Source organism: Aptenodytes patagonicus, chromosome 2 (genome assembly GCF_965638725.1).
Source record: "Aptenodytes patagonicus chromosome 2, bAptPat1.pri.cur, whole genome shotgun sequence".
In the NCBI taxonomy this organism is placed as follows: domain Eukaryota; kingdom Metazoa; phylum Chordata; class Aves; order Sphenisciformes; family Spheniscidae; genus Aptenodytes; species Aptenodytes patagonicus.
Genome location: NC_134950.1, coordinates 165,706,983 through 165,727,378, shown reverse-complemented (window position 1 = coordinate 165,727,378; position 20,396 = coordinate 165,706,983). Strand labels below are relative to the sequence as shown.

General features: G+C 41.8%; 1 protein-coding gene across 4 annotated transcripts in view; it reads left to right on the top strand.

The window, feature by feature from the left end:
* SCN5A (sodium voltage-gated channel alpha subunit 5) overlaps positions 1-20,396 on the top strand; it is a 176,231-nt gene that overhangs the window by 137,579 nt on the left and 18,256 nt on the right. For all 4 annotated transcript variants that reach the window (XM_076331980.1, XM_076331978.1, XM_076331979.1 and 1 more), the window contains 2 exons: positions 3,772-3,945; positions 18,486-18,608. In XM_076331980.1, coding sequence (XP_076188095.1) covers positions 3,772-3,945; positions 18,486-18,608 — 297 coding nt within the window. The remainder of the gene's footprint in view (positions 1-3,771; positions 3,946-18,485; positions 18,609-20,396) is intronic.

Sequence of the window (20,396 nt, the reverse complement as noted above, 5' to 3'; positions counted from 1 at the left end):
TCTCAAAGCAAAGCATGTTTGGGGCTAAAACAGGTCTTCTGCTTTTCTGATTTCACCTGCCTTTACCATATGGGGGAGAACTTTCTTCTGTTATAACATGAAATTATCATGTGCACACGTTTTGAAAAGCAAATCCTTAAGGAAGTCTTCTGTGTGAGGAAGTATCCCAGAGTCACTACTTCAGCATCCCATAACTGCTCCATGGTAGTTCCCATCTGGACGCTTGTATTTTGCTCCAGGGATGGCTTTTTCTTCTTTCTTTTTTTTTTTAGCACATTTTCTAACCAGCAAAGCAAAATCATAAAAGATGCAAGGGGCACTGAATCAGTGCTACACATGGAGCTAGTGGGTGCCTATCGTGTCTTGAACACACCTTAGCTTAAACCACTGTACCTTCCCTGCACAGAGAGCTCCTGCTTGCATCCAAATGAATGTGTATGTACGGAGGCTGGTTGGTCATTGCCCAGGACCCTGGTAAGGATTCCTCTCCTCCTGAGATCCCACTGCGTACTGGGATTATCCTCTCTGTATTATCAGCACTGGGCTCTTCACAGCGATGGCAGCGTATATTTATGTTGCTCATTTACATGTCAGGAATGTCACTGAAGTTGGTGGGATTTCTCTCAGGTTTTTATCTGGGCATAGAGCAAAGGGGCATATGAAGAGTTCTCCAGGCTTTGGTCTGGTGGTCACTGATCTTCTCCTCTGTGATGGAGTAAGAAATACACCTACTAAATTTGGATACAGTGCCATGTTTGGGCAGGTTATCCGTGTATTTCTGGAGGTCAGGATTAACTTCAGCCAAACAGATGAATCTGCCTTAAATAGTAAGAGGTACATCATCTTAGAAAGGTGCCTGCTTCACCTCATCAGGAATAATCACGGGCAGAAAGGCATGATGCAGGATGACTGGTAAGGTAGCAGATTTATTAAAAAGAGCTGGAGAGAGAACAGGCAACAAACAGGATAGAGTAAACTACCTCATAGCACCGCACAAAAGCCAACCACCCCACTGGGCTGTTTAAATAAGCATGTTCTTCCAGTCCAGTTGGCTTCAAGGAGGCCTCAGCTGGAGCACTGGCTTCAGCTCTGGGCATTGCACTTTGGGAAAGACATGGGCTAATTGAAGAAACTCCAGAGGAGAGCAACACAAATTATCAGTGGCCTAAAAAAAGAGGAAAACACAGAAGTACTGGGTTTATGTAGTTTAAAGAAAGTCTCTGCAGGGAGACAAGAAGGTGGAAATACATAAATGTTGATGCAAGAAGGAAAGGAATGGACTGTTCTCCAGGTCCACCAGGGATGGGCTGAAATTTCACCCAGGGGATTTTATTTTATTATGAAAAGTAAGAGACTGAAAAACTTGGGTAAATAGCAGGCTGCTGAAAATTGTCATAGCTCTGCTGAAATCAATGGAGTCTGACAGTTTTTGCACCAGCTTGAGAATCAGCATGTTAATTTTTTAACACATTTTAAAGGGGGCATGTTGCTTGCTATAATACACTTTAGATGAATACACTTCCTTACATGTGTAACTAAAAGTGCCTTAGATACTGAACACTGCAATATAAATCTCATTTAATTTTCATTGCATGCATTCATTTACTTTTTGTGATTTTCAATTTAGCCAGTGCAATTCTGTATAAGGGCAAGTTATGCTGCATTTTCTCACATATCAGCACTGCGCTTCAGTATTTCAACTGGAGATGTTGGAGGCAACACAGGACTTTTTTCTTCTGCTATTCTGGGGTGAGCTCTTCCAAAAACTGAGCTCATCTGCCTACATCCCTGGGACATGCTAAGTTCTTAAGGGAGTTTAAAAGCCAGTATGTATTTGTGTGTGGTAGTTAAACCGTCAGAATATATTTATAGCTTATTGCAAAAGATCCAAAACCCCTCCTTATGCATTTAAGCCGTAAGCACCTAAACTGGGAGCCTGTGTTTTAATAGTAATTGTGGATAACGCTGCAGGTATCCTGCTTAACTCTTTTCTAACACACAAAGCAAAACAGAAGAAATAACCCTTAATGATGTTTTATATTGCAAAGTTTTCATCCATTGTCACCGTGAAAAAATGCAAAGCACTAGGGTTTTGTCATTTGGGTAATATCCACAGCTCGTGCAGAAGTACAGCGCACCTAAGGCATTCAGGTAGCATATTTTTCATCCCTTATTAAGCCGCTTCCTGGCTCACAGTGTGCTTTTAGTGGACAAAACACAATGTACTTTTTGACAAGTTAGTAGAAAATAGGGAGAGCAAAGGAGGGAGAGGAGGAAATCACTTTAAATAGTTTGTTGTTATTTTTGCAGTAATTGCAAAGTACAGCAAGTCATCTGACAAAGTGAGTGAGCCCCTGCAAGAAGTGATAAACTCCAGTCTCTCTGTGTATTGTTTTCTGCGGCTTTCTCCAACAGCTCTTTCACGCCCTTGAAATATCATTTTTGAAGGCAAGATAGGAGACCAAGTTGCAGTGAAAACGTCACCCCAAAGTGCGGGGACAAATGGACAAGCTTTGGCGCAGGCTGCCAAAGCTTTCTTGTCAGTTTAATTACTGTTCCCTGGCAGGCAAGAGAGCAGTGTGACTGCTTGAGTGACAAGTAAGACACTTCTTGTATCTCCAGGCACTGGGTGTTTGCTAACTTTTTGAAGTCCCTCAGAAAGTAGCTACAGATCTTGAAATATGTAAATGCAGATAATTAAGATGATTAGCACAGACCCTCTCAAATAATGTTGTTTCTTGCTGCCAAGTGCTCTGGCTCACACGATGGGACGAGAGTAATATATCAAAGCTTGGGTTATCCAGGTTACCGGGACACGGGAGCAGCTTGTGTGATGACAGTTGCTAGAGCAGCTGGGAAGCAGAGCGTGACCACTGCTCGACTTAGAAGCCCCAAAACGGGCCGTATACATGCAACCCTGACACTAGGATCCTGCATTTTATTTTACGTACATTATAAAGTGAAAGCTAAATTATGAGACAACTTTATTTGTTTCATTTTAGTAGGCATATTGGTTTATATCTTAAATATTTTAAAGGGGTTAAGTTGCTTGTATTTGATACAGATACTGAAAGTCCTTTGGTGATGCCCTGCATAAGATTAGTTAGAGAGACAGATGAGATGAGTAGATAGATGCTTTGACCTTTAAAACATAATTGTTCTGTTAAGTGAATAATAATGAGCATTTCTTGAGGCAGATAGCTGTAGCTACCTGAAATGCGATGGCTGAACAGAAGCCAGGGAACTCCGGTACTCTATAACACAGGCAGGTTAATAACCCAATTTGTCATCATTAGCAATAAGACGTATTTGACTAAATGTAAGGGTCGGATTCTGCCTCCTAAAGACAGGCGTCCTGTGCCCTGGGACATCTGAGGTGCCCCGCTAGCAGTGGCACAGCCAACGGGAGCTGAGGCAGGATGCCCTCGGGCAGCTTGGGGTGGCACCCTGCTCACAGATTCACATTCCCAAATTTAGGGTGCTTAAGCTCTTCTTACACTCAAAGGATGTCTAGTCAGTACAGCCAGTAGAGGCTGCAGAGAGATAGCTAAGCATGTGTCCACCATAAGGAAAAGCTGAACAGATCTCTATTTGGTTTGGGTCAGTCCTATTTGTGCCTCTGCACTCTTTCTGATGGTAACATTAAAATATATCAGAAATCACAGACAGTACACAATATCCCATCAAATAATACTACAGACTTGCAGTGCAGCACCGATGCTTTCCAACATAGCTTAGAAGAAGTTTTTAATCAATCTTTTGTATTTCCAGGCTTTTGAAGATATTTACCTTGAAGATCGAAAAAACATAAAAACCATGCTGGAATACGCTGACAAAATATTCACTTACATCTTTGTCTTGGAAATGCTCCTGAAATGGGTGGCTTATGGCTTCAAGAAGTATTTCACCAATGCCTGGTGCTGGCTTGACTTCCTTATTGTAGATGTAAGTATCATTTTGGAACTACGATGCTTCTTGTGTTGGATTTTATAATGCATAAGAACGGGCTGCTAGGTCTGGCAGCTTTGCGTTTGCAAAATGACAGCTGTCACTCTGATTCTGAGTAACAACCTTGGCAAAGCTCGAAGGAGGTCTTGATACGTAACCGTGCATCCCCAGGAATCAGCGCGCCAGGGCGGAGAATGCTGCTTTGTGTTCTTACGTAGAGGTGTCACCCTGCTAATTTGAGTCACATTGCCTTCTCGTCCCTAGGAACTCGCTCTTTCTTTTAGCATTTAACATCTCGTTCCACAGTCCCGGCTAGCACAAGGTCCGGTTACCTCCGACTGCTCCGCACATGACCTCGACACACAAGTCTTTCAGCAGATTAGAGAAGCTGTCCTTGGCGTAGTTTCCCAGCGAGGCTGCCAGCGGCACGTAACAGTATGTTCAGTACTGTCTCCCAAATATTTACCAGTGAAGGAGTCCAGAAGAAGGTGTGAATAGTTCTCTTGTCAAAGTGATTTTGCTATTACAAAGCCTTACAAAATACTCTAAATCCTTGAAATATCACAATACTTAGTTCTCCTATGAGGATAGTCCTTAAAAGCAAGTAATAGTTGAACAAAAGTGAGCTCATGCCCCAGGAGTGTTGCTAGTAGCAGGCACGTCCCCTCCAAAGTTTCACATTGCCTGGATGTGGGATCTGCCAAATTCAGGAAAAGCCACAGCAACACCACATCTTCCAGATGAGGTTTAACATTTCATCACAGCGTATCAATAAGGAGGCAATTATCTCCCTGAGGCCATTTCTTATTAGCTTGAGGTATTAATGTGGAAGGCTGGCAGAGCTCTGACATGACTGTGTAACTTATTAAACTTTTGATAAATTATTTTTCCCCATTTTACATCTGAACCTTGACTCAGAGGAGAACTGCACTTTCTTTGGCCCCAGTCCAGGAAAGCACTTCAATGGCACAATTTACTTGTTTGAAGCTATGGACATGTCTAAGTGCACTGCTGGATCAGAGCCTTTGGAAGCTTCTCCAGAGCTTTAGTAAATTGATTTATGAAAAGGAAGTTCTTTACATAAATTGTAGGTCATAAATTCCTCTTTGCATACATGCTTGGAAACCTCTTAAAGGGAAGGCACTCATTTTTCACAGATTAGCTTCAATAGAAGAGGAAGGCCTGGTTTAATTATCTAACCATAAAATTGGAAACCACCAGTTCCTAAGTCATAGCCCGACCCTGAAAACTGTGCTCACTGTGGTTTAGGTCGAGTGACATAGCATTTCTTTCCTGGTTTCTCCATCTGTAAAATGGGACCAATAGGACTCACCTAAAGTGTTATATGGGCTTCCAGGAATTTGTTATTGGAGTTATTGTTTTAATGAGCTTCTGAAGACTAGAAGGGCTGGATGAGGGCTGAATATTGTCACGGCTGTAAGTAGGGGTCTTCCTGATAGGAACAATTTCACGATGAATTCACTGAAACAGTTTGGAGCTCTGCTGCATCATTAACAGTTTGAAATGAGTTCCCCGCTTGTTAGAAATACATACTTTATAGCATGACATCTAATTAATACCAGAGAGAGTAAAACAGAAACTAAGCTAACTCCTGTCCTCCGTGTGAAAAGCCCCCTTGGAACAGGAGCTACACGAGAATGCCAAGTCAGTATGTAACCCAAAAATTTAAGCACGTGTTTGCTTTTTAAGTGTGGGATTTGTGACTATAATGACATACTGTAGAGGCAGCCACAGGTGGGCTGAGGCAAGGGGCTGCACCTCCCCTGCCACGCATCCAGAGCACATGTGGCATAAAACCGTGCTATGGGGGAAAGGGGACCATGGGCCCCTGAGACTCCCCTTATCCCCAGCAAATCCACCCCAGAGCCTTCTCACTGACCTAGAGGGTTTTATTTTCTTAACCCACATTTAAATGTTGTTTTTGCAGGCTCCTGATCTAGCAAAAAATTTGCCCCACCCTTGAGTTGTTTTAGTTATTAATTGACTCTAGGAAATCGCTTGCACTTTAGTGTTCTCAATGAATAAAGCTTTTCCCCATGCTCTATTCTCTTCTTCAAAGCCATTTCCCAATGCGGATTATGAGAACCTGGTACTATATTTTTAGCGGGTTTAACAGATGCTCTTCTCCTACCCTATTGCTCACACACCCTGTCACTCTGAATTGGCAGAGTAACACGCTATCATTTTTCCAGCACACTCTTTACTTCAATTTACATTTTCCTTTTGGTCCTTTGAGAACCAAATCACTGCAACTGAGCTGCAGAAGGGAGTGAATGGGCGAATTAGCTGCTCCAAAAGAAGCAGATGAACCACTTGTCTGATTTTCTCAAATTTATTTGTTTAAAATTATTCACTTAAAAATTCCTGATCTGCAAATTATTCCTTAGCAGTTTGGTATCAGTATTCAAAATTCAAGCTGTGATGGTTGATTTTTCATTGGACATGTGAAACCATCTATCATCTGTGTTTTCTCATTGTACAAATGCATCTCAGAATCCTTTTTCTGTTGTGAATAATTCATAAAACCAGCTCAAAATTTGCAAGTATTCATTATTTCTAAATGGGTAGTGAACCCAGAGGGGGTATAAGCGTATTACTTATAATTTTTTTTTTTTTTTTTTTCTTTTTGTACTTACCCTGCCTTGTGAAAGACCTTTGACACTGATTGGGGCCTGTGGAACAGCAAAGGCTCCATCTCACAATTGTGGATTACTAAAGAAAATTTGGTCTTGCAAAGCCTGAACATCAAAACACACAGTAATCCACAAACTGAGAGCTATTTTTGCTGGATATAGAATCCCTAAAGGATGATCTCTGATAATGGGCTTCTCTGCATCTCAAAGAAGTGTGCTAGCATAGCAAAACCATAAGTGAGTGCTTTTAAATACATTGCAATACAATAAAGTCCTATCAACAACGCTGCAACAGATTTCTTTGGGAGGAAGAGAGAAAGGAGTAATCAAATCACAAAATACAGGCTCATTTCAACTTAGAGCACCTGGGAAAGATGCTTTAGATGTCTGCTGAAATTTGGATATACTGAACAAAAAGCATTAATGTATATCTATACGTTACCTCCCTGCAAATGGCAAGTATATTGCTAAAAGTAACCCTCTTCTACACTTGCAAATATAGCTTCTCTATGCACATGAATCGGAGTGATGGCCAGTCAGTCCACAGCTCTTTTTAAATGAGGGAAAAATAGAGACTGTAGTATATCTCAAGCATAGACAGACATCAATATCACCATCAGGAATGGTGTTTATGCACAATCCTCTTTGCTAGGATGCACAGGCAAATATTTTCACAAAGAATAGATATTTTCCAAGCATTCATGCAATCAAAACCTCTTCATACAAAGCAGATTAAACAAGGAGTCTGAACTTGGCCAGAGATGGAGGCGCATGGCATTCAAAATGAATGTTTAGGAAAACTGCTCTCAACCAGGCGTGTCCTGCGACAGGCAGACAGTTGGGTTTTAAAACAAGGGACAGATAAACTCCACCGGTTGTGCACGCTGGTGTCATGTTTGATGTTCCTTTCAATTGTTTCCTCTGACCTATAAATATTATCTTGAGCTTATCTAGTTTGAGTTTCAGCCAATTAATTCTGAGCTATGTCCCAGTCTCTGTTGACAGGGGATGGATTGTTCCATTGCAGTGGTCAGTTTGGGAAAGGCATCAATCTGGAGCTTAGCATCATTCAAAGATGGGAGGCGTTGCAGTCAACAGCTTTTTCACTCACTGATCATGCATTGAAGGCAGAGGGGAGAGAACGGTACCCTACACAAGCTGTCACGAGAAAGCTCTCGGGAAAGGGATGTAAAATCCCTAACTCATTAGTAAGAATGCTCAGAAAAAAAGTCACAGCCAAGTTTCATTGCCTGTGGCGTACACAGAAAAATCCTCTTAAACGGGCACTAATGTCATCTCTCTACAAAAGTCCATTATTACAAATCCATCATCTCCATTGCAGCCTTTGGGTTCAATTTAATTGACCAAAACTTAGTTCCAATCCAGGTTTAAAATGGACCATTTTCACTGAATGCTTAAAAAAATACAGATACTACATTTTCCGAGATAGTTTCCTGGAAAGCACATGCTCTAAGATTTCTAGTTAGGATATTTCACTGCCAGACAAGTTAAAAAGCAGCTAATAATCTTTGAGTTTAAGATGAACAATTTAAAACAGTCTTTCTATCCCTAGTTAAAAATTGAATTGAATTAAATTATGCCCTTGTGTTGGATTGTCTTTAAGTGACAAATAAGAACTTGCTGTGTGAAGCAAATATTGATGGCTTCTGATTACTTTAATTGTTTTTTCCATCTGTATTCCCTGTTGATTAGCAAGGTGATTTCTGTTTGCTTTACCAGTAATTACGCAATCTGCTGTAATGAGTTGTTCCCAAACAGCACTGAAATCCAATTTGTATTCCTGGGAAACGATCCTAAAAAGCCTGTGAATTTCATCTAGTTTCTGTTCAGAAAAGCACACAGGAACAGAATGACAAAAATACAGCCGAGGCAAAGTAAAAATAATATAGCTTGTCACTTGAAGAAGCATCTTCAGAGTGAACTTAGTGCTCTCTGCGAGTTATCAGAAATCCATGGGTTACAACAGATTACTATTACTCAGAGCTCATTTTTGACTAGTTTTCTTCCAGTTCCTCAAAGCAAATGCTCATGTGGGATTTCTGAAGATGTCTCAGCACACATTTTTCTGGGCCTCTGCTGACGGCAGATAACTAATAGGAAATAGAATTCCTCTCCAGAAGTCAAGGAGTCTGGTTTTGAAGGTGAAAAAAAAAAGAAAAAAAAAAATGCTGGTTTGCCACATATTGGCTAATTCAGGATAAGTGAAAAAAAAATATTCCACATGAAGATGAGATAAGTGGTTTTAATGTGTGTTAGCAGGTCAGCGGATGCTGTAAATCACCCTTCTGCCTCCCCACGCTTTATCTCAACATAACACATGCAAAAACATCCAAATGTCTTGTCTTATCTTGGTTTGCACCTCATGTTAGTTACCACATAGATGCTAAAAGGAGAGCAACCGGGCTTTGCCAAGTGGAAGCACAAGCTCGGTTTCATACGAGGCACAGCAGGACAAAGCACACTGCGGCTGGAGGAAAAGGGACAGCGAATGAAGGTGAGGAGAAAAGGTCAGCAGCAGCTTAGCTCACTGCCTGCCTACGCTTTGTGAAACAGTTGCAATATGAAGAATTACTACAGTTACTGAAGAATTTCAATTACTGAGGGAGAATTTCAACTTTTGAGAGCGGTGTAAAAAACCCATCTCAGATTGTGCTGAACCAGGTTTACTAACCTTTTTTATTTCTTGAAGTTATTTAAAGATGGAGCACATTTCAATTGTCCTTTTTTAGAAGAATATGGTTAAAAAGAAAATAATGAATAAAGCCCCTGAGCTCTTGCATGCAGCTTGCTTCACCCCTTCCATTGCTGTGAGTGTAGCAGCCAAATTCCTTATACAGAGATGTTCTCCCTTGCACGGAGGATCAGAGCTGGGACAGAGATGTAGACTGTATTTAACAGTCCAGACAGAGTCCCACATACTCTGCAAGGACGGAGGAGGATTGTCCTGCAGCTCTTCTCCCTGATGACCAGCACCTTTACAACCCCAATTGTGGCAGACTGCAAAATGTCTTCCCACCACCCTTGTGGCTCCATCCAGGATAGCCAGGGGCTGCTCAAGAGACTGGTGCCAGGAGGAGGGGGAAGGAAGAAGTGAAGGGAGAGATGCAGCCTGCAGGGGGGTCAGGGATTCTTTATTAGGGGGGTGAGAGATCAAAGGAATTGGGGTGAAACTTGAACGCTGTACCCCAGTGGTGTAGAGATTTTGTGCTGGCCTCCTACCCTGGTATGACTGGCTTTGGGGTGCTTTGTGCTAAGGCAAATGAAGATGAGGACTCATACTTTTGGTATGTACTCCTACTTGTACCGTTGTCCTTTCTGGCAGAAATGAGGGAACCTATAATTCTTCAGAGTCCCTCTCCATCCTAGCATATTCAATACAATATCAGGATCAGCTCAGGTTCAAGACTCCAGCTAAACAGAGATGATTTTCAAGCTAAGACTGTCGTATTTCCCACATCAACTTGGTATTGTTCATATCGATTTGGAACATTTGATTAAATAAATGCTTTAGGGAATTGAGCAAATCCAGAACAACACCTTGTGGAAACAGCCCAAACAGATTTTTCTCTCTCTCTCTTTTTTTTTTTTTTTTTTTTTTTTTCCCCATCATGTCATATGTAAGTAAGGTTGATCCTAAGCCTGTCCAGAAATAAGCATCCCTTCAGCTCAGCACCTAAACTCCCACTGACTGCGATGGAAATGGAGCAGAGTCGATGGGGCTGAGCCCCCAGGGAAATGTTCTCTCAGTAATCATTATGCGCAGCCCTGGCATTACAACACTATCTTCAAATAATAAATAATAATCAAGCATATTCCCGTCTACTTCTGACAACAGCATTCAGCATCAAGAAGGTACCCTGGGATGAATCATGCGGTGTTTTTGGAGATCTTTTTAAGGGGAGAATATCTTTCCTCTTCAGCTGCTCTAAATAAAGGCTGTCTCTGCATGGTGTCTGGATGAGCAGCAGAATGTAGTTGATGATGAAGAAATTCTTTTGCTCTAAATCCCGGTAGAAATACGAGACTTTTCAAGGCAGCTGCACCCGCACAGCCGCCGCTGCTGCAACAAGGAGAAAGACTTTGGGTCTTGGCCAAGGTTTGGCTGATCAAGGACTGTCATGTGGTCCCCAAAAATCACAGCGATCCCTCATCCATCCCTACCCAGTGCTGGTAAACGGGATTCAGAGGTCTGGCAAAGTTGTCTATTTGCAGTGAAAAGGTGAATTGAGACAGGCTGAAAATCCATTTGGAAAGGGTGGGGTGGGAAAACTGCAAATCAATGTCAGTTTGCCGTCTCGCTGGATGTAAGCTCGCAGCAGCAGGTTGTTCGACTCGCCCTCAGAAATTAGCTGAGGTTTAATTCTTGATTCACAGCCATCTGCCTTGGGAATTGACTGGATATGTTAGAAAAGCCTGAGCAGGTGTAAGGGAGGTGACAGATTAAGAGAACAGCAAGACATAAAGAGGTTCTTCTGGAAACCGCCAGGAAGCAATTAGGATGCAAGAATGATTTATTTGAAAGCATTTAAGCCAACAGGAGTGGCACATGCTGTTTGCAACAAGGCTGCCTTCTGAAAAGGAAACATTGCCTCGAAAAGCGTGGACATGAGGACCAGGAAACAAGCTGAGAAGATGGAATATTAAGAGAGTTTCACAGCTTTAGTGCGAGTAGTAGATGGGGAAACAAAAAATAAAAAAAGAAGAGGAAATGTCCTGGAGAAAAAAACATGAGTGGGTGATGTAAAAGTCTTTTTTAACCTGAGTTATAAGAAGTAGCGTTGGGCTTTCCAGGAGATAATTTTTGTTTATAATTAATCTAGGCACTCATGTAGCCCATCATATTATAATACACGAGAGCACTCCACAAGCAGTAATGAACTCCACTGCCGGTGAGGGAAGCTGTTCATTAACTCGTTTGCAGACGCGCTTTCATCTCCATGCCACGGACTAACTCCAGAGCAGCCCTGAGGAGTTTGTAGTCTTTACCTGAACGTGAGGGTTGTGATTCAAGGAAACAGGTAGCAGAGGTGGGAATCTGCTTTAGGTCACCTTAGTCTCTCTCGTGTCCTAATTTTAAGACTTTCCTTTAACTTTATGCCCTTCATTAATAACATGCAATTTCTGGATTGGCAGGTGCAATCATACAGTTAGGCATCTATATGGCAGAAAATGCAATGTCAGAGTGAAAGGGTAAAGAGATGTTTTAAAAAAATAAGGCGATAATAAACATCTGTTCAGAAATGGTAGATGCTAAAGGGAATACCAACCTCATTACAAGCCCTTTTCTTCCAACAGTATTTCAGAGTGGCAATAAAAAGTTCCATGTATTTCAATTTATTTGCAAATTCCCCTTTCCCTGTAGTTTTTCCAGTTTGCATTTGGGTTACAGACCTAACTTTGTTCCTTTTCAAATCAAGGGGAGCAACTTGGGACCGCAGGCCTGGCTCTTAAAGACACTGGGCTGCCGCTCGGGCTGTGAAGATTTCTTTGGGTAATCCTATCCTTGGCAGCAATGGACAGGAGAAACCAGACTGGATTGAAAAGAGGCACCCCAAGTAATCCAAGCTCTCTTTCTTCTTTTTTTTTTTTTTTAAATAAAAGCACAATTAGGGAGGGAGAGACAGGTGTTCCTGGGGCACACAGAAAGCTATTGGAAAGCACTGGGGGCCTGCATTAGCTGAAACTGCTTATTTAAATAAGTAGCCAGAGCTTTCAACTCTGCTGCTGTGTTCCCTTTCGGATGTCCTTTTTTTCCCCGCTCCCTCACCTCTAACTTGAACAAGCAGGTTAATTTGATGAAATCCCTGGCTGCATAAAACGTATGCTGTGGCCCAAACCGGGAAGGAGGTCTCCTCTTCTCTCCGAGGCAGCAGCTTGCAGGGTATCACTCACAGCTGTGTGCTGCAACAGGCAGACATTTAGTAGAGGTTCTTGTTCTCATGAGTTTTAGGATTTATATGACCAGCCAAGAAGGATTTTTACTGTTGCCCAGGCAGAACTCCTTGTTCCCTGGGCTCTGCTATTAATTCATCTCAGTGGTGATCTGGGGTTAATTAAAAAATGCAGTCTATGCCGAGTAGCATCTGCCTTTGAATGGTGCTGCTCAGGTCTGCCTCCAGCTCGGTCCAGTGGATGCTCGCTGGTTATCCGAAATGATGTGCTTTTAGGCTGGTGGGAAGGAATGCGAAAAAGAGAGGAGCGGCCCCTATTCCAGTTCAAACCCACCTCCTCGCTATAGGAAACGCTGTCAGACTCAGGTGAAACACTGCTCCCAAAGACTGCGCCCGTCGGATTACTGCCGCCAGCAAGGCTGCATGGCTAGGGAGTCTGTGCGTGCTACTAATATGCTATTAAAATGTATGTGTATATATATAGGAAGGAACCCCACTACTGTTATAAATGCAATAGCTCCTTGGGAAAAAGAGGCTGTGATCTTTTGATTAAAGACCGTTTCCCCTGTGTGTGCTGAAAGGAAGCTGTATTATCGCACTTCCTACTTTATGATTGCTTTTCTGCAGCCTTAAAATTCTCTTCTGACAGTTTTACTGGGGTTTACATTGGTTTACAACATTGATTTCTTAAGTCACTGTCAGATAGTGAACACATATATACCTATTGTATAACTTTATCTCTGTGTGTTCATAGTGAACAATTTTAATTGTCCAAAAATGCTGCATATCTGTTAACTGATGAATTGCTGTGAGCACCAATGCGAGCACACTGGGAACCTAACACTACATGGCTGCCACCTGGGTACAAACACAAGTCATATTTCTCATCTCAAGAATGACAATATTCCACTAAAATAGTAAAAAAAAAAAGTGGCAGTTACTGAAAAAACATCCCGATGCCTGGATAAGACGGGGTTTTTTGGTCAAATATAATCTAGTAGTGGATTGTCAAAATAATTAAGCAATTCAGACATTAATCTCATTAGAACATATTAGCAATAACTTTGAACAGTTATCAGTGAGGCTAATCTCTTTTTCAGAGATCATTGCCTGTGTTCTAGCAGTCTAAATTCATTGAGTCTTCTTGATTTTGCCCTGGAAACACATATGAATGTCATACAATGGGGCACTCTAGACCCGAGCTGCTAATGCTGCTAAGCCACATAGATGACAGGAGGTTGGCTTTCAACACTCCAGCCACAGGCCTGGTAATCCCCATGGCTGGTATTTCTAGTGTTCAATGCAGTCACAAGATTTAAAAGCCCTCATTTTTTCCTTGAGCATAACACTGAAAACGGAAAAAATGAAAGCTGTGGGGTTCATTTATCTCTCCCTTTACCCAGCTCTAGGAGGCTGCCATACAAACCACTGTAAAATCTAGATAGATAAACTTGCATGCAGGAATATGTAGGACTATAGAAATACAGAAATACAGGTATATAGGTATATAGATAGTATATATTTATAGATATCTCTATAGATATATAGTTATATAGATATATAGATAAATAGATAAATAGATAAAACTATCTTTGGGCAAAGAAAGTAAGGAACAGGGGCAACAAACTTCTTTAAATGCCAGGATAAGAGAGAGCTCAACACCACCTGCCTGTCTACAATGGCAAGAAGAAGCCAAGGTGTGCAGGTAGCATCAACGTGGCTTTGCCTGGAGCCTGGGCTTTGCTGGGAAACCCTTCCTTTGAGCCAGGCAGTAAATGCTGACTCTTTCAGGGTTTCCACTCTTTCAGGATGGAATAAATTTTGGGAAGTGACTGATAGCACCAAGGCTGAGCTCTTGTTGGGCTGTGCTGAGATGACCTGAGGAAAGCAAAAGGGAAGAGCTGCCACGTGATGGAAATCCTAGCCCATGTGGTTGCTGAGACTTTTGCTGTTAATGCCTGTGGAGGCAGGATTGCGTATACCAAATTATGAGGACCACTCCCCACCTTAGGGACCCTCATTGCTGGCCAGGTTGTACACTGGGCCTCACGCTAGATAGCAAATTCCACTGAGGGCATCATCCTGGGGACTTCAGAGGAGCCGAATAAACAGCAAGTCAAGGGGATAAGGAAGAGTCTAGAGCTAATGTGGAGGATATTATTAATTGATTAAGTTAGGGGAAGGAAGGCTTAGACAGAAAGCTGTGAAAGCTTCTTAGTAAGATCTAGCAGGTTCTGGAAAGACCCTCAGGGGAGATGCTAGAAGAAAAGCATCTGCAAACAAGAACAATAATAAGGCTTCTTGGGTCAGAAGAAGAGCACAGGAGGATGAGAGACTCTGTAGCTTACCTGGTAGCACACACGCCATGTGAAAGGCGAAGGTGAGGTGAAAGCTCAAGTCCAACAGCAGGTTGTGCATTTTATGGGAAATGGTTCTAGGCAATAGTGACTCCTTAGGATTCGCCTGCTCTACACAATGTTACAGTGCTGCCTGGTCTTCAGAGGTATTTTTTTTTCTGAAAAGCCTACAAAACTATTTGCAAAGAGAAAAGATTAGCAATGTGTGCCATATTGTGAATCTGGAGGCTATGTTGACCCTGGAGGTGTTTTCTGGGTGCCAGCAAGTTTCTGATACCAAGCAGAGCACAAAGCAGAACCTTAGAGCAGTTCTGGGCTGCACAGCCTTGTAACAGGAAAAAAAAAGTAACAGAAACAGCTGACTTCATCTTTTGCTGTGATTATGTGGGGCAGTCAGCACCAATTTTGAAAACTGCTTGATTTTTTTCCTAAAAATAGCCTTCCGGGTCACTTTTAATCAAGTCCAAATGGCCAAGTCTCTGCGCTAGTAATTCTCCTATAAATAAAATTTGACGGGGATACCTTCAAAACCAACAGCCGAGCATTTAAACAAGTTGTCTCAAACTCAGTTCTGACTCCAGCCTTGTAAATCATTGCCAAATATCACACAGCTTCATGGCCTAATCCTCTGAAGAGATATCTAATGCTGTGTAAATCTGTGTCAGGAGGACAACAGCACCTGTGATGTGTTTCAGGGTGACATTTAGGACACTATAAAGAAAATGGTAACCCGCTGAGATCCGAAGTCTGGTCTTGCAGGATTTGAACAGAATATCTTCTGCCTTGAGAGAAAGGGGAGTTACAGGATATGAGGGAGGAAGCACGCAGGTGCATGAACCAAGGCGGTTTGAAGACCTTGAGAAGATCTGATTTTCAGACATTGTGGGTGAAGCTAGCAAAGAAGGGTGTTGGGTGCTCTGTATTTGAATAATTTTCTTTTAAATATCTACATTCATTTTACAAATTAATGAGCTTCCCTTGGTATGTGAGTGTATTGATCTTGGTTTCTGTCACTGAGCATGCTATCACTGAGCTGTTTTTCTTATACCTCCAGCCTTTCTGGATAGGGACCTCCAAGGCTTTGTGGGGTTAAGGCCGTTTTCTGCACTAAACTTTCCACCAAAGACAGAAACATGTGCCACGGTGTTACTCCTATCATGATATCTCAATAATGCCAATTATATTACAGTTTTAAGATGCCTTAGCTGAATGGCTTTAGTATATAAGTATGCTGCTATTAGACAAATCCTTCAGCCCTTTCTCCTTATTTAGGCAACATTAAGTGAACAGGGAGAGTGAATGAAAGGAGAAGGCTTTGGACTGTATGTTAATGCATCTTCAGAGTACAGGATGTAATCAAGGCTGGTAGGAAACAGGGAAGACAGAAAATGGGTGCTGCCCCAATTTGGAAGCACTGGTGAGTTTAAGATGGTTTTGAAGTCAAACACGGATTTTCATCTTTAACTGTGAGCGTTGACGGAGCAGGATTTAGGTGAAAGAAGCATTACTAGTGAATATATGTCAAGCCTACAGCATTACTTACTCTAAAAGAACTTCTTAGGTATGCTCATGTCACAGGTTCAGATCTGCTTTCTTAGAGATGGAAGCAAAGGCTTCACCGGTGATTTTTACCTCCCCAGTGCATAAGGGTCCTAAGACATGAGATCTTGATTCCAGTCTGCCTGTCTACTGTGATGTTTTTATAGCACACTCACCACTAAAATGCAGAAGTGTTTATTAAGACTTCTTCCACATCAGCCGCTGGGTCTGTACATGAGAGGTGAGTTTGTGTCACGCCTTGTTAAAGAGTGTCATGTTAAAGCGTGACAGTCAGCCTCTGTGCCACTTCGTCATCTGCAGATCTGGGCTGTCTTATCCCCCCAGATATCCAGCCCGCTGCACCCAGCCCAGGCTTGGTGTCTCTAAGACCGCCTGCCCTTAGGCTTGCTGTCACCCACATGCCCTTAGGCTTGCTGTCACCCACATGCCACAATAAAGCCATCAATAGGTAGAGAATTTAACAAATTGAGCACGTTTTACAAAGATGCTTAGCTGTGCAGGCAGCGCTGGTACATAAATGAACGCATATGCAGGAGAGAGGTAGCTCCGTAGAGGACACTAGCTCACGACTTAGGGGACCAGGCTCGTCTTATCCTGCTTTATCACAAACCTCATGGGTGATGCTGGGCTGGTCAGCCAGCAGTGGGGTTCAGAGGAAAAATCATCCCATCCTAAAATGCAAAGGAAGGTTTCCCACCAGAGCTGTCTGTCTTCATGGGGGAGCGTAGAGCTTCCTTTTACATTAAGCACCTATTTTTTATATAGTGTAGAAGAATCCCTGGTTTTAGACTTCGCTTCTATCTTTAAAATGGCAACAAAGCACACTTCTTCCAGGTAAGCTTTGCAGTCACATTGCTGAGTGTGAGACAATCCGATACCACGATAACTGGGGCTGTGAAAACAGCTAAAGATGGGAGTGAGGTAACTGTGACGAGCAATATGCATAGGTGTCTCTCTTCTAACAAAAGAATATTTTCTAATATGTGAGGATTAATTTTGGTTCCTTTTTTAATCCATGCAAATTGGCATGATACCTGTGGTGTTGGAGAGCTGTTTGTTCCTCGCTCCCTAAATTTTCAGGCTACGAACACTGACTTGAGCATGCAAAACCCAGTTGCGCCACGTTTGTTAATCTGACTTGTAATCTCCGCTTCCATTCAGTTCATCCAGACTCCAGTCCTGTGCCTGATAGCATCCACATTTCTGACCAGCTGGGCACTACAAAATCTCTGAGAACATGAAGAGCATTGGAACCTTTCCATGCTGTCACCAGTTTTGGAAAAATATAGTTTATTTCAAAGAAATAGTCTTTGAGAGGTATGAACCTCAACATTGAGCACCTGTCAAGTTTCTTTCTCCCTTAGAGGCTGTGTAGGAACCAGAAAAAGTGAAAAAGTGCAGAATCAAAGAGACATGCACATCACTCTTTTACAGTCTATGGTATAAAGTCATGTCTATCAGCAATCTAGAGGACTTGTTTCTAATTAGTAAGGACTTAAGATTGGTAATTGAATGGTAATGCTAAAATCTTTTATCTCTGCTGGAAATGGTTAGATCTTACAGGTGCTTTCATCCAGAAAGCCCTAAATTATAACACTTACTTGACTCATCATATTTTCAATAGTGGAAGATACACACACCTTGAGGAGCGTACAGGAAACCTACAGCGCGGGCGTCACAGAGCGGTGGTTTTGTAACGGTGATCTCTTTTCTCATCAACTTTGCGCAACCTGACATTAAGAGGATTTCTGTGTGCTTAGTTAAAAGAAAACTGACGTCTTTGAAAGTCTGTATTTCTATAAATTTTTGCATTAATCTGGAAACAAAGGGTTTGTGAGTTGGTAAGAGTTATGTATATGCGTGGATGTAAAAACCTCCTTTTTTCTGTGTTGGTCTAATTTAATGACTTCCATTTAAGGGTTGTTTTTCTTTCCCCACTGTTCCAGCTGTTTCCAACTAACCAGATGTTTCTTTTCAGGAAGGAAAGTCAGAAGAGAAGGAAAATGGCAGGAGTGTACTAACAGACTGGATTTATGCTTTGTGTCTCCATTCAGGTCTCTTTAATAAGCCTCATCGCCAGTACACTTGGATACTCCGAGATGGGTCCCATTAAATCCCTCAGGACCCTCCGAGCCCTGCGACCATTAAGAGCATTGTCACGATTTGAAGGGATGAGGGTAAGAGTATATAAAGCATCGATCAAAGCTCAACTGTGTGACATCAAGCATGTAACAGGGAACAGTTGCATGTGGTTTTGTCTTCATTTGGTCTGCAAAAGGAAATGAATGATAATGCTGTATCAAAACAACACAATCAGAAATCCCTCCTTTGTCTTGATTGCAATTGTACCACTACAGCTTTATCCTCTGGTGGATTTAATGATAAACTAATCCTGCTGCCAAACTTGTCATATTGTGCTTTAAAAAACAGCTTTTTGGCCGAGGAAGCATCTGGCTAACAATTACCTCTCAATTATAAGGCGTATCAGGGGAATAACCAAGCTACAAGTTTGCTCCCTGCTTTTGACAAGTATTAAAATGAGACTGACTGGGAAAGTTCTTAAGGACTTTTTCACTAATAATTAAAGCAAAAATTAGAAATGCTAAAGATAGGGAAAGCAAATGAATGATTATATAAAATCTTTCCTTTGAACAGATTGCAGTTTTAATATGGAATGTTAGGATCAACATTAAAACCATGTAGCTTGTGTTTGTTGCTCTGTCTCGTGCATCCATCTCGTGCATCAATCTCTTTCCCTTCTGCATTCCTTTGCCGGCATGGTTATATCCGCACAGCATACATACCTGTTTATTTGTTAAGCCTACCTGCTACACTAATCAATTATTGTCTAGATAAGCACTTTATTTAACTCCTTCACCATGCATGACTTGCAGATGATGACAACTGTGTTCTGTATGAGCTGAGGTTACTGCTAATCTTGCAGATTGCATAGTAAGATAAAGCAAATCTGTGACAAAATGACACGTAAAACAACTTACATTGTCTGATGATCCCAAATGTCTCCACTAGGCCAAAGAAAATGCTACAGCTTTCATACTGAGGTATATTCAGGGTAAAGATTTCCCGTAGACAAAATTTTGGTCTGAATCATCAGTGACTAAAATGTGTAGTTCATGCACTGAGCTCCTGGCAATTAACTGTTCTCATTGCAATACCCTTGCAGTAAGACAGACTGAAGACTAGAGAGCCTAACGACTGAGATAACCCAGGAAATACGGTGATAGAGCAATTTATGAAAATACTGTGCCCATACTTTGCCTGTTCTGTGGATGACCAGAACCGAGGATCTATGCCTTTGTCCCACAGACCTTGTGATTATCTAAATCACATTATTTTTGGGGATGAAGATCAGACAAATCTAGTTGCAGACCACTGTCCTCTGTGTTAGTGCTAAGACAAAAAGATTCAAGAGGCTCTATTCATCTGGGCACCCAAACCTGAATTGCTTTGTTCACCACGATCTTTTCAGCAAACACAGGCAATATTTTAAAGGTTATTCACAAAATAAAACAAAAGCAAACTGCAGACCCTCAGCTGGCACAAAGTGATGTTGCACTACTGATGTTAATTAAAGCTCTCACTCCTATGTCATCTGATGACCTCACTCCAAGTCTTTATTAAACATATGCAAATTGAGCAAACGTTGATATCAGCAAAAGCTGCACTAGTTTAACTACCGGAGTGATTTGTGCATGGACTCTCTCAAATCAATTTAAATCTGGCTTATGAAGGCTTAGCTTCTACTGGTGGATTTGCAAGTTTAAATGAAACCCTTTTAACATATTCTAAGCTGATGTAAGAATGTTCACTCATGACTTTGCATCAGTTTAACTAAATTGGATTCAAACCTGAAAAGCAGTGGGAAGACTAGCCCAAAGCATTGGAAAAGTGAGACTGAAATAGGAAAGAAATAACGTGAAAAAGTTCACATCTCTATCGAGAGG